At 42.8% G+C, this 14,234-nt stretch overlaps 1 protein-coding gene across 4 annotated transcripts in view; it reads right to left on the bottom strand.

Moving 5' to 3' along the window:
- The window catches only part of SH2D3A (SH2 domain containing 3A), a 35,211-nt gene extending 21,416 nt beyond the window's left edge, over positions 1 to 13,795 (bottom strand). The window contains exons 1-2 of one of the 4 annotated variants that reach the window (XM_032211925.1): positions 13,709 to 13,795; positions 2,074 to 2,202 (exon numbers count right to left, since the gene is read on the bottom strand). In XM_032211925.1, the coding sequence (XP_032067816.1) occupies positions 2,074 to 2,181 (108 nt within the window). In that variant the 5' untranslated portion in view covers positions 2,182 to 2,202; positions 13,709 to 13,795. Of the gene's footprint in view, positions 1 to 2,073; positions 2,203 to 13,239; positions 13,322 to 13,365; positions 13,688 to 13,708 lie in introns of those variants that run through there. The other 3 variants (XM_032211922.1, XM_032211923.1, XM_032211924.1) reach the window with 3 other exon arrangements.
- Between the last annotated feature and the right edge of the window lie 439 nt (positions 13,796 to 14,234).

Raw genomic sequence — 14,234 nt, 5'->3', positions numbered from 1 at the left:
CTAACCCTAACCCTAACCCTAACCCTAACCCTGAACCTAACCCTAACCCTAACCCTAACCCTACCCCTGAACCTAACCCTAACCCTGAACCTAACCCTAACCCTGAACCTAACCCTAACCCTAACCCTAACCCTGAACCTAACCCTAACCCTAACCCTGAACCTAACCCTAACCCTAACCCTGAACCTAACCCTAACCCTAACCCTAACCCTGAACCTAACCCTAACCCTAACCCTAACCCTAACCCTAACCCTGAACCTAACCCTAACCCTAACCCTGAACCTAACCCTAACCCTAACCCTGAACCTAACCCTAACCCTAACCCTAACCCTAACCCTAACCCTGAACCTAACCCTAACCCTAACCCTAACCCTGAACCTAACCCTAACCCTGAACCTAACCCTAACCCTAACCCTAACCCTGAACCTAACCCTAACCCTAACCCTAACCCTAACCCTAACCCTGAACCTAACCCTAACCCTGAACCTAACCCTAACCCTAACCCTGAACCTAACCCTAACCCTAACCCTGAACCTAACCCTAACCCTAACCCTAACCCTGAACCTAACCCTAACCCTAACCCTAACCCTAAACCTAACCCTGAACCTAACCCTAACCCTGAACCTAACCCTAACCCTAACCCTAACCCTAACCCTAACCCTAACCCTGAACCTAACCCTGAACCTAACCCTAACCCTAACCCTAACCCTTACCTTAACCCTAATCGCGCTTTTGTTGGCGCGCTGTTGTGGGCGCGATTTTGAGGTCGCGGTTTTCTCGCCGCGATTTTGTCGGCGCGTTGTTGTCGTGCACGCATTTGTCGGGTCACGAATCAAATCTAATCCTTTCCTTCCTTTTATCCTACACATCTATCCTTAATCCAAATGCTGTTTTCCCTCAAGCGTTTCTCCTCTTCCCCTCCGTATAGAAAGAGATGTATGTTAATTCTTTATGGTTAAATGTTAACTATAACTGCTGAGAAAACTAAACTGTGAGAACAAACGATATCACATGGGTACAAAATGTTGGTCTATGACTACAGTAAAGATTTGATTGTGTTAGTAGCCATGGGGAAAAAACTATATCTATCACAACTGCCTAATCTTCATTCCTTCTTTAGAATAATTCTACCTGGATACTTCATTCTGAAAACTACCCGTCCTATGAAGGACGGGAAAATTAGCTTCTTAACGGCCATTCCCTAAAAACAAATTTGCCCAAAGTCAGATAACAAGATTGTTATGTCAATCTTACTAAAAACAGTTCCTCATTGTGTAGCAAAGGCACTACAAGTACTATCATTACTATGATATTATTTACATCACTATCACTCAATCAGACACTTCTAGCAGAATTCTGCAATTTACAAGACTACATGGATTTCAGATTACTGAAATTTGTCTTCCCCACTCCCATCAAAGATGCTTGATGGAATGATGAAGTGGAAAAAGGCAGTGATTGGGAAAAAAAACATATAAAAGAATGTTGTAAAAAATAAGGTTGACAAAAAGATATTATATAACATTCATAAAGAGAAAAAAGAGATAGTCAATAAAGCAAGAAACCATTAAGACTACTTTTTATACAGAGAAAATTCAGAGCAATCTTGGAAATAAATATTTGCTTTGGAAATGGGTAAAAAATGGCTAAGCAATAAGCCTTCAGCAAGGTTAAATTACACTAAAATGTGATGAAATTATTTATGGCTAAACTGATAAAAGGCAAAAAATAAATTTATGGAAATTTCCATGGGAATAATAGTGATATTTCTAAGTACAGAATTGAAACAAATGCAATAAATCCAGGAGCCACAGTATAAAAAGGATATTTATGTAAGTCCTTAGCTTTCTTTTTTTTTCTTTCCATGCTCCAAAGCTGATAATGTGGCTTCTTCTTTTGAAAGGGTTGATTTGTCTCAATTTGCCTCTATAATTATGTTTTGCTGCTATACTGTTTTTCACTGACTGCGGGACAATTGAATTGAATTGAATGAATTTATAGGCCGCCCAATCCCGAAGGACTCCGGGCGACAACTACAGTAGCTAACCAAGGAACAGATTTTTGCCGCCTTACCTTCCGTGGCAGGGAACCATGGTACCACGCGTGGCTGCACAACTGTTCAGTACCAAGTTTCAACTCCTCCTCCAGCTCCTTTCTTAGTCTCTCATTGGCCAATTCCATGTTCTTCAAGAATTAAATCTCCTAGAAAAATCAGGAGAGCTTATAAACATCACAAGAGCCGAGGTGGCGCAGTGGTTAAATGCAGCACTGCAGGCTACTTCAGCTGACTGCAGTTCGGCTGTTCAAATCCCACCAGGCTCAAGGTTGACTCAGCCTTCCATCCTTCCGAGGTGGGTGAAATGAGGACCCGGATTGTTGGTATATAAGTCTAACTGCTATTGCTATTGCTATTGCTATTGCTATCTATCTATCATCTATCTATCTATCTATCTATCTATCTATCTATCTATCTATCTATCTATCTATCTATCTATCTATATACGTCTGTCTGTCTGTCTCTTGTCTGTCTGTCTATCTATCTATCTATCTATCTATCTATCTCTATCTATCCATCCATCCATCCATCCATCCATCCATTAGGGTGCAGTACTGCAGGCCACTTCAGCTGACTGTTATCTGCAGTTCAGCGGTTCTAATCTCACCAGCTCAAGGTTGACTCAGCCTTCCATCCTTCCGAGGTGGGTGAAATGAGGACCCGGATTGTTGTTGGGGGCGATATGCTGACTCTGTAAACCGCTTAGAGAGGGCTGAAAGCCCTATGAAGCGGTATATAAGTCTAACTGCTATTGCTTATACCCCGATTTTCCTTGGACAGGCAAAGCATGATTAAGCAGTCAGATGACACAAACAGAACTGATCCCTAGAAACAGCTGCTCATGCAGCTGAGTTTGACTCAGTTGAAGCCATCATGGTGTACTGGTTGAAGAAACAGGGCTTAAATTTCTGCACAGTCATGACATTCACTACATGGCCTTGAAGCGTCACACCCAGCCTCCTCAACCCCAAGAGATTATTATCAAAGTAAAAAAAACAGCAGAAGGAATATCCGCCTCAGGAAAGAAAAACTATAAATCCTGCAAATATAAATGAGGCATTTCGAATACTTTTAGAGGGAGGATCCATTTTACAAAGCCAGGAAGCACGTGGCGCATGCTTTCCCCAATCTGTGCTGCGCAGATACCTAAAGATTATCAGTCCCAGGATTTTCAGTGGAAGGCCCTGAAAAGTATAGTAGAAGCTCTAGCCACAACCATAATTTGTTCCCTAACTTTGATCGTGGTCAGAGGTGACCAGAGGTTCTACTGTATGAGGAACGTTGGGGGGAGGCAGTGGTGGGTTTCAAAATTTTTTCGAACCTACTCTGTGGGTGTGGCCTCCTTTGTGGGAGTGGCTTGCCAGCCATGTGACCTGGTGGGAGTGGCTTGCTGGCCATGTGTTTTCTTTCTTTCTTTCTTCTTTCTTTCTTTCTCTCTCTCTCTCTCTCCTTCTTTTTGTCCCTCTGTCCCTTTTTCCTTTTTTTCTTTCATCTCTCTCTTTTTCTTTCTTTTTTTCTTTTTTTCTTTCTTTATTTCTTACTTTCTTTCTCTTTCTCTCTCTGTGTGAGTCTGTGTGTGTGTGAGAGAGAGAGAGAGAGAGTGGTGGGTTTCAAAAAATTTTGGAACCTCTTCTGTAGGTGTGGCCTGCTTTCCGGGTCCTGAAAAATTCTGCATATATTTGCATATTCTATGGATGTTCCATATATTATGCAGTTGTTCTATGTATAATTATATCCTTAATACTACAAAGAGATAGCTCTAAATCGTAACTCAGATAACAATCACATTGCTTGATCAATTCTGGAGGGGGGAAATTAAGAGAATGTTAATACACCATTCAAAGATTCTAACCAGTAAATAAATTATTGTAGCTTCGTTGCTACCTGTACTGCAAATAACCTACCAAGAAAAGGCCATCATTAGGGAATTTTCCGCACATTATTGTTCTTATGCCACAATTTAACATGAAGACGTGCTTCTGCTCTTCCCAGGTTCACAGTGAGTCACTCAAGGATTTAATAAGAATGTAAAATGACTAGTTGTGGACAAATATGACATAATGCTTGGCCTCTGATTGTTTTTATTGTTCCTTCTTAAAAGGGAACATTTGACACTACTTGCTCCTCTGAAAGTGAGCAGAATGCCACTTATCTTGTATGGTATACAAGCTGCTGGCATATGCAAGTTATATAGACCTTCCTAAATCATCTTGATGCAACAGGGAAAGTGGCAATGCAACTTATAGATCATTAATATAGATCATTAAGTCATGTGCTCAATTGTGCTTCCAGCATTCACTGGAGTTTATAGAAGTGGATTGCCACCATGCTGTTTGAGCATCATTATAGAGCGTGCCCTGCAGGAACAAGTTAATAGTGCCACCTAGGACAAAATTAACTATTAATAGTGGGGGGGGGAGAGATGGAAAATAAAGCTATTTAGTTTCCAAATTGCACTTTGTATGTACATGAAGAATTGAATTTGAATTGAATTTATTATATTTCTATGCCGCCCTTTTCCCCGAAGGGGACTCAGGGCGGCTCACAACCCAAGTCAGGGGCGGGGTGTGTACAAATAAGGAATAAAAAAGACGAACAAAACAATACCACAGTTTAAAAACACACAACAACCATACCATTCGAGGGGGGGGGGCAAAAACTCATTAGCCCCAGGCCTGTCGGAACAGCCAGGTTTTAAGGGCTTTGCGGAAGGCCTGGAGGGTGGTGAGGGTCCGAATCTCCACGGGGAGCTCGTTCCAGAGGGTCGGAGCAGCCACAGAGAAGGCTCTCCTCCGGGTAGTCGGCAGTCGGCATTGGCCGGCGGATGGAATTCGGAGGAGGCCTAATCTGTGGGATCTAATCGGTCTATTGGAGGTAATTGGCAGCAGGCGGTCTCTCAAGTACCCAGGTCCAATACCATGAAGGGCTTTATAAGTGACGACTAGCGCCTTGAAGCGTATCCGGAGACCAATCGGTAACCAGTGCAGCTCGCGGAGGATAGGTGTTATGTGGGTGAACCGAGGTGCACCCACAATCGCTCGCGCGGCTGCATTCTGGACGAGTTGAAGTCTCCGAATGCTCTTCAAGGGCTGCCCCACGTAGAGCACAGAAATACTATCATGCTACAAATTCTCCTTTCCAAACAAGCCAGTCAAGATTTTTCAGTAAAATTGCCTCCCATCTTGGGAGACAATTTTTCAGTGCTCTTCTAAAAAAAATAATACAGTGGCTCTATCAAAAGCTAAGCCATCAAAGCAATATAAAGGATTTTTTTTTTTTTAGAGTTTTCCAAATATATCTGGTTGACAGAACATTCTAGCTTGCTATTTTCACCAACATTCAAGGCTAAATGAGATTTCATCTTCAATTTGCTTCAGGCTTAGATGTGCACATAAAGAAGAAGCATCCATTTCAAAAACAGCAAATGAAAAAGCTGAAAAATATTACTTACACCTTATGCCAGATAACTTATACCAGAGGATATAAGGACATACTGTATCTCTCCCAGCAAATCCAAAAGCCCACAGAATCCCAACAATTAAATCTAAGTATTTGCTTAGAGAACGTAAATTGAATTCAGAAAGTAGGCTACTTTCTAACAGGGGAGGGGTAAGATATTAAAAATAAGGCAAACAGCAGATGCTGTTTATTGTCTTGTAGGGGGGAAAAAATACCAGTACTGTATTTCAGGAACATTTACCATTTTGCATGGGGGGGGGGGGACTATGTACCAGCTTCTAACCCAGCATGTGCTTCTGAACAACCAGTGGAAAATTGTTCCTTTTGAAAAGAACTGGAAAAGCTATGACAAAATTCAGGCCATAACACTTAGCAGAGGAGGAAATAAAGAGTCAAATAAGTGATGAGTCAGGAGGGGGGAAAAAAGCAGGATTTTCTGAATTTTCCAAACTCCAGGAAATCTTAAGCATGATTTAAAAAAGGCCCTTAAAAGATACACCAATTGATACACTCAGAGAGGAAGAAAGAAAACTAAGAAAAAAAGAAGCAGAAAGCTTGCATTAGAGACAATCTAGGAAGAGTTAATGATTTGGCTGCAAGGTCAATTCGTGAAAAAGGTTGTGGATTAGGCCCTTCCTTTTTAATCTGTTCTGCAAAAGTGGGCCGGCCAATCTGAACTCAACTTGTCTGAGAAAATGCTGGATTGAGTTTCATTTTGATTGCTGTGGGAAGTTATCACCCAGCCCTCTCCCAGGAAAATGAAATATCCTAGGAAATATTGAAAAGGCAGAATATTTTTCTGAATGTGAAAAGAAAGAAACATGCTTTAAAAGACAGAATAGTTGCCTATAGCTTCCTGCCCATCCACACTTTGTCAATAGGCCATTGGGAAGGCCAGGCTAGTCACTTTACATAATAAAGACTTCCCCCACTGCAGCTGTAGGGGGAAGGGATATTACTCAACTCTCCACATGGCATCTGAGAACTCATCTATGGATTCAAAACAGCCTAGAGAGTAGCCCCCTGCATGGCACCATGGGAGTCTGACAACCAATCAGAATACATTTCTTACACAGGAACAGGAAACAGAGAGGTGGGATTGAACAGGTTATAAAAAGCCTAGCAAGCCCCTCCCTCAGCCCTTCTCTTCTTCTGCACCAACATTGAAGCATGTGATCACCTTTTCTGTTCAGGGCTCAAGCCATGTGGTCCTGTCCAACAATAAACCATCTTTCCAAGCAGCCTCCGTGTCTCCAGTGTCTTTTCCCCACTTGGAGCTGAACCCAGAAGGACATTTCTTTCAACATTGCTTCTCTCCCCCACCCCCCAAATTGACTTGTTTTGTTCAACAAAAGTAGGAGAAAACATTAATACCATTAATGCTTTCAATCTTCCTAAAACCTGTTCCCATCCAGAAGAGAGATTACACGGGATTTATCACTGACAAGTAGGTATAACTTTTAACAAATCCATTTTATAATTCCAAACTCACACATAAGGGATGTACCTCACTGATGCAGAACTAATTATGTTTGTCCCAAGCTATTCGATAGTTTACTCTAACAGCTCCACAGCCGGAACTAAGAGAGAGAAACAGATGAGCTACACAATAGAAAGGAAATGCTTTATGTGACTCTGTTCCCCAGGTTTGAACATTGTTCCCAACATTAAGAGCAAAATCAGCAAATATGTAGAAAAGACATAACTCTAGATTAGAGGGTTTAAAGGAGCTCAACCCTTAGAAGCAGCACTATTTAGGGAGAGTTGACAAATACATAGTTTCAAGCCATATTTATCTCTTCCTGAGAAGCAAATACAGAATACCGAATAACAGAGTTGGAAAGGACCTTCTATCCAACCCCCTGATCAAGCAGGAGATCGTATACTTAAAATAGCTATTTTGCTAAAATATATAACTGGAATAGTTTTCTCCTAAAACCAGTGAGTTTCTCTTCTAACCTAGCACCTTCAGTTGAATCTTGAAGAGTAAGGCCCCTGGATATTTGTGTGTGTTTCTCTCCACCAGCAATCCAGAGAAGAGAGCTGGGGTTTTTTTTTTGTCTACTGAGGATTTGACTCCCTCAATCTCAAAAGTGTTTGATACAGAAAGGATTTATTGCCTAAAGGAAAAGAAGAAAAATATTCCATATATCGGTCAATTGCAGCTATATCTTTTGAAATTTTTGCTCTGCACCAACATACATCAACAAACTCCTGCCCGCTTCATGAAAGACTTGGCTGTTCCTCTCTCGGTGCTCCTCAAATTTGGAGCTGCTCCACAAAACATCGAACTGATGCCATCGCTCTTTCTTCTTCCAAACGCCTTCTTCTCAAGTATGTCTTTCCTGTGAAGATTTTAATCTTCCCCCTGAACACATTCGGGTTAAAGTCCATTCTCAACCACAGAAATCCACTCGATAGCTTTGGGACAATTGAACTCTTTCAGCCCATTCTGCCCCACAGAGATATGGTTAGAGAGATAAAATGGAGACCACCATGGAAGCACCCATGGAATCCACCTTGGCTGGATTACTGTAACACGCTCTACATGGGGCTACCCTTAGAAAGCGTTCGGAGACTGCAGTTAGTTCAGAATGCGGCCCCGCGAGCAATATTGGTTGTGCTGAGGTACACCCACGTTACACCTGTCCTCTGCGAGCTGCACTGGCTACCAATTGGTCTCCGGACTCAATTCAAGGTGTTGGTTATCACCTTTAAAGCCCTACATGGCTTAGGGCCAGAGTACCTTCGAGACCACCTACTGCCACATACCTCCCAGCGGCCAGTAAGATCCCACAGATTGGGCCTCCTTCAGATGCCGTCAGCCAGACAGTGTCGGCTGGCGGGCCCCTGGAGGAGAGCCTTCTCTGTGGCTGCTCCGACTCTCTGGAATCTGCTACCCCCAGAGATCCGGACCTTACCCACTCTCATGGCCTTCAGGAAAGCTGTTAAAACCTGGCTGTTCCGGCAGGCCTGGGGCTGTTGACCTCACTGTTGAGATCCGGCCTCGATTAGAATGAATGTATGAGGGTGTTTGCTATTTTTAAACTGTTTTCTTTTATCTTTTGTGTTTTTCTTACATTTTTTGAAGCCGCCCGGAGTCCTTCGGGATTGGGCGGCATATAAATATATTTAATAAATAATAAATAAATAAATCTTGCGTCCCTAAAAAAAAAAAGTCAGGATAGAAATCTAAAGCAGAAATAAATTGGGACTTTATAACTGAATTTGAGCATAGCTGAATGTAATGTATATTCTTCCTTACTTGATCTTTCCCAATTTTTGTCCCCATTCATTCTTACAGCCCAAATTTACAGAATACAGAATAACAGAGGTGGAAGGGACCTTGGAGGTCCAACCTCCTATAACATTCTAGACAAATGGCTTTCCAATCTCTTCTTGAAAGCATCCAGTGATGAAGCACCCACAAATTCTGCAGGTAAGCTGTCCCGCTGATTGTTTTAACTCTCAGAAAATTTCTCCTTAATTCTAGGTTGGATCTCTATTTGTTAAGCTTCCATCTGTTACTTCTTGTCGTGCTTTGGAGAATAAGTTGACCTACTCTTCTCTGTGACAGCCCCTAAAACATTGGAAGACTGCTATCATGTCACCCCTAGTTGAGTATCATGTCACTTTCATTTGATTAGTTCCCTTTCTGTTCCCTCATCTAGGTCATTTATGAAGATACTAGCTGGATACCCGTGCTTCGCAACGAAACTATGTAATCGGGCTATGCAGGAGAAATTCTGTTCACAATCTGTTGGCTCAGTGGTGGTCGGTGATTGAAACGCATAAGGGAATATCGCTCCTTCCACCTTGAGTCCAGAAGCAGGTCCATAGGTGGAAGGCTTTGACATTTTGGTGAGGCACCAACGTTTAGTACTGTAAGGAACCCCAGACCGCTCCTGAGTGAAGGAGTGGAATGTCTGCCAGTTTGAACTGAGGTAATGGAATGTGAGGCAACTGGCAGTTGGAACAGAGTTCTTTTCAGGTGGGGAGGGGAAGTAGAATGTCTAACTCCTTAGCATCAGAGCTTGTTAATATAAGGCAACTGACAGTTGGAACAGAGTTCTTTTCAGGTGGGGAGAGGGAGTAGAACTCCTTAGTTTCAGAGTGTGTTAATAAGAAATACTAATGATCTGATGGTCATTTCGAAAAATCCTTTCTTAGCAAGCACCTAGAAGCCAAGAGGAACATACATGCCAAATTTCAAGTTTGGAGGCTTTACAGTTCTGGAGATTTTGTGATGAGTGAGTGGATTTGGCTTTTTTATATATATATAAAGCAAAGTCAAGCAAAGTCAATGGGGAAACCAGATTTCTTAGCAACTAACTTAACAACCGCACTTAACACCTGCCACAACTGTGGCAGGAAAGGTCATAAAATGGGACAAAGTTCATTTAATATCTGTCTCACTTAGCAACATCAATTCTGGGCTCAATCATGGTTGTAGGTCAAGGACTAAAGGTACTGGGCCTAAAACTGAACCTTGGGGTACCCCCACTACTTACTTTCCTCCATGTGGATGTTGTTCTGTTGAGGACTACACATTGAGTATGATTTGTCAGCCTCTTACAAATCCATCTGATGGTGATACTGCCTATTTCACATTTTTCTATTTTACCAAGAAGTAGACCGTGGTCTACAAATAGTCCTTGACTTACAACAATTCATTTAGTAATCAAAGTTACAACAGCACTGAAAAAAAGCGACTTATGGCTGTTTTTCACATATGCAACTGCTGTGGGATCCCTACGGCCATGTGATCAAAGTAAGGACTTTTGGCAACTGACTCATACTTATGACGGTTGCAGTGTCCCGGGGTTATGCAATCACTTTCTGGACCATCTAGCAAGCAGAGCCAATGTGGAAACCACATTCACTTAATAACCATATTATTAACAACTGCAATGATTCGTTTTTTTAAAAAAGTGGCATAAAAGGTCATAAAATGGGGCAAAATTCACTTAACAAATGTCTCATTTAGCAACAGAAATTTGGGCTCAAGTCATAATTCAAGGACTACCTGCACTTTGTCCAATTTCCTACTGAAGTCAAAATATCACAGCCTTTCCACTAGTCCACTAATTTAGTCATTTTGTCAACGCACGCAACAAGTTTTATCCGGCATGATCTGTTTTTAATCTAGTTTTAATCAGTTTGAGAAAGGGGCAGAATGTCCACAGGCATAAAATGTTCATAAAATGATAAATCACGACATATATATCCAGCACATAGTTAAGGGTCCATCAAAGGTTACTAGGGCATTTTCAAAGCTTGGCATGAATAATTCCTCTCATCTGATTAATCGATGGGAACAGAAGAAAATAACACTTCCCAGCTTTGCAATAAACTCAGTTCCTCCGGAGTTAAATCAAGGCATTGCAGTGACTTGGTGAAGTTTCCACACACTCTCTGTCGTTTTACTAAGTTGAATCATCTTCCAACTGACTAGTGAGGTAGTCCTTTCCCAGAATTTGCTTCTAGCTTCTGTATTCAGACCACAACTGTCCATTCATTCACACTCCGATTTGCTTCTAGAAAGAAGGAGCCACTGTAAACTTAAAACCTGCCCAGAGGTTACAGTTGAGATCAGGCAAAAACTCAGCTATACATGCGCAGGGTTATTGCAATTGTGGGGAAGGCACAGACTTTTTACACATTAAAGAACCCGGTCAAACATTGTCTCGCAGGCAGGATTGCTCAGCCAAAGATGAAGAAAGGGAGAAGGACTTGCACATTAAAGCTCTTACTGCATACTTTGTATGCGCCAATCTCCAAAATCCCCAAAACTTACACTGACTTCTATACATTCAAATACATTTACAAGTATTAATTTTATTTATTGTAATACATCCTTAAGTCCCCAGTTCTTTTCAAATCCGCACATTTTATCTTCGCAATAACAATGTTAAATTGACGTTGCGGAGTTTAAACCTAGATGGGGAAAGAACAGTCTATTTCATAGAAACATAATGATTAACACACACACACACACGCTCCAATATCTGAAAATGTTCATCTCATCTTTATTTAATTGTATCCCGCTTTGATTATTTTAACAAATAAGGCAGTGAACGTAGCTAGTACTCCTTCCTTCTATTTTCCTCACAATAACCCTATGAGGTGGGCTGGGCTGAGAAAGATTGATTGGCTTTCATAGCAATAGCAATAGCAGTTCGACTTATATACCGCTTCATAGGGCTTTCAGCCCTCTCTAAGCGGTTTACAGAGTCAGCATATTGCCCCCAATAATCCGGGTCCTCATTTCACCCACCTCGGAAGGATGGAAGGCTGAGTCAACCCTGAGCCGGTGAGATTAGCAATAGCAATAGCAGTTAGACTTATATACCTCTTCATAGGGTTTTCAGCCCTCTCTAAGTGGGTTACAGAGTCAGCATATCGCCCCCAACAATCCGGGTCCTCATTTTACCCATCTCGGAAGGATGGAAGGCTGAGTCAACCTTGAGCCGGTGAGATTTGAACCGTCGAACTGCAGATAACAGTCAGCTGAAGTGGCCTGCAGTACTGCACTCTAACAACTGCCCCACCTCAGCTCTTTCATGGCTAAGGCGGAACTAGAACTCACAGTCCAGCCTTATTTTTAGCCTGGCGCCTTAACCACGAGCCCAAACTGGCTCTTAAAATGTCTTTAGGACATTTTGTGATCGAATGTTGTTCAAAAAGCCTTTTTTTTCCCAGAACGATTTATGCCATATTTAGGTCTGATATTTGCCCTTACCATATTCACTCAGGCTAAGAATATTTTACACATCCCACCCACTTAAATTATACTTTTATAACCCTCTTTAAACAATGATTTGTTAATAAGATTTATAAATCCATCCTGGCTTGGGAATACATGCAGCTAACAAAGGACAGCTCCCTCCTCATTTATTTATACGCAACTGCTCTCTGGATTACTAACACGTTGCAATAATAAAGACACACACTTAAACCGAACATGTCAAAGACGGCACACCAGAAATCCTCCCATCTGCCCAGCTGTGGAAAGAGGAAGGACACAGCGGCATCCACCAGTCAATCAATGTTGCAAAAAAAAAGGGGGGGGAGAAGTAAGCCCCATAAGAGGGTTAGCAGGTGTGGGGATCCTCTTGCCTGTCTGTTCCCCAGGTTTGAACGTCTGTTCCCAACATTAAGAGCTAAATCAGCAAATATGTAGAAAAGACATAACTCTAGATTAGAGGGTTTAAAGGAGCTCAACCCTTAGAAGCAGCACTGTTTAGGGAGAGTTGACAAATACACACACATAGTTTCAAGCCATATTTATCTCTTCCTGAGAAGCAAATACAGAATACCGAATAACAGAGTTGGAAAGGAGCTCCTATCCAACCCCCTGATCAAGCAGGAGATCGTATACTTAAAATAGCTATTTTGCTAAAATACATAACTGGAATAGTTTTCTCCTAAAACCAGTGAGTTTCTCTTCTAACCTAGCACCTTCAGTTGAATCTTGAAGAGCAAGGCCCCTGGATATTTGTGTGTGTTTCTCTCCACCAGCAATCCAGAGAAGAGAGCTGGGGTTTTTTTGTCTACTGAGGATCTCAAAAGTGTTTGATACAAAAAGGATTTATTGCCTAAAGGCAAAGAAGAAAAATATTCCATATATCGGTCAATTGCAGCTACATCTTTTGAAATTTTTGCTCTGCACTAACATGCATCGACAAACTCCTGCCCGTTAGCAGGTGTGGGGATCCTCTTGCCTTACTCAAGGGAGGAGAGGCGTCCGTTCTCAGTCGAAACCCCGGGGAGCCATTCCGCAAACGCAAATCCAGGTGAATAAGATCACCTGCAGGTAAGGAATAGGTGCAACGAGGCGCTTACCGTACCTTTCCCCGCGGAGTTAGGAGGAAATGTGGGAACGGTGTCGGAAGAGAAGGCACCGAGGCAGGCAGGGCTGCAGGCAACCGTCGGGAGGAGGAGGAGGAGGAGGAGGCGGAAAAGGTGCGCCCGGCCGGCCAGGAGAGGCAGGGCTGAAGTTGGAGGGCCCTCCCCCGCGTCCTCGACCTCCCACCGGCGTTGATCCCCCTCGGGGGGCGAAAGCCAAGCCTGGCCCTCCGCTCCGCGCACTCAGATGCAGCCGGAGGTCCCCGGGCTCCGCGCGGCTACCTGGAGGCGGAATCTGCCTGCCTCCTCGCCCCCCAAAGCCACCCACCCAACGCAGCTCTCTACCAGTCGGGATCGCCGCCCTTCCCCGCTTGGCGCGTTCCTCCGCTCTCCGTCCCGACTGCCGACCGCCGATTTGGCGTTTCTGGTGGCCCCGGGTGGAGAAAACCTGGAAGGGGGAGGCTCGAGGTACGGCCCTCGAAGGAGGAGCAGCAGCAGCCGCGCTGGCTCCCTTCAGGGCAGGCAGCACCTTTCCGGCGTCCCTCCGGAGGGAGCGGCGGCTCTCCTAGTGGCCCCAGGTGCTCTTCCCCACCTTCGTGAAAGGCGTCTTCTAAACTCACGTCCACGTTACTGTCACAGAAGTCCGGTCTGACGTCCGGTGTGTTTGGTTTTTATTTTTATTATTATTATTATTATTATTATTATTATTATTATTATTATTATTATTATTATTATTATTATTATTATTATTATTATTTATTTTATTTATTTATTTTTTAAAGATTTTTTATTAACAAACATGTAAAACACACACACACACACACACACAAATTAGACGTACACCGCATTTATGCAATACAATAGGAAGAGG

This window comes from Thamnophis elegans, chromosome 2, assembly GCF_009769535.1.
Source record: "Thamnophis elegans isolate rThaEle1 chromosome 2, rThaEle1.pri, whole genome shotgun sequence".
In the NCBI taxonomy this organism is placed as follows: Eukaryota; Metazoa; Chordata; class Lepidosauria; order Squamata; family Colubridae; genus Thamnophis; species Thamnophis elegans.
This window is presented reverse-complemented; position numbering and strand designations above follow the sequence as displayed.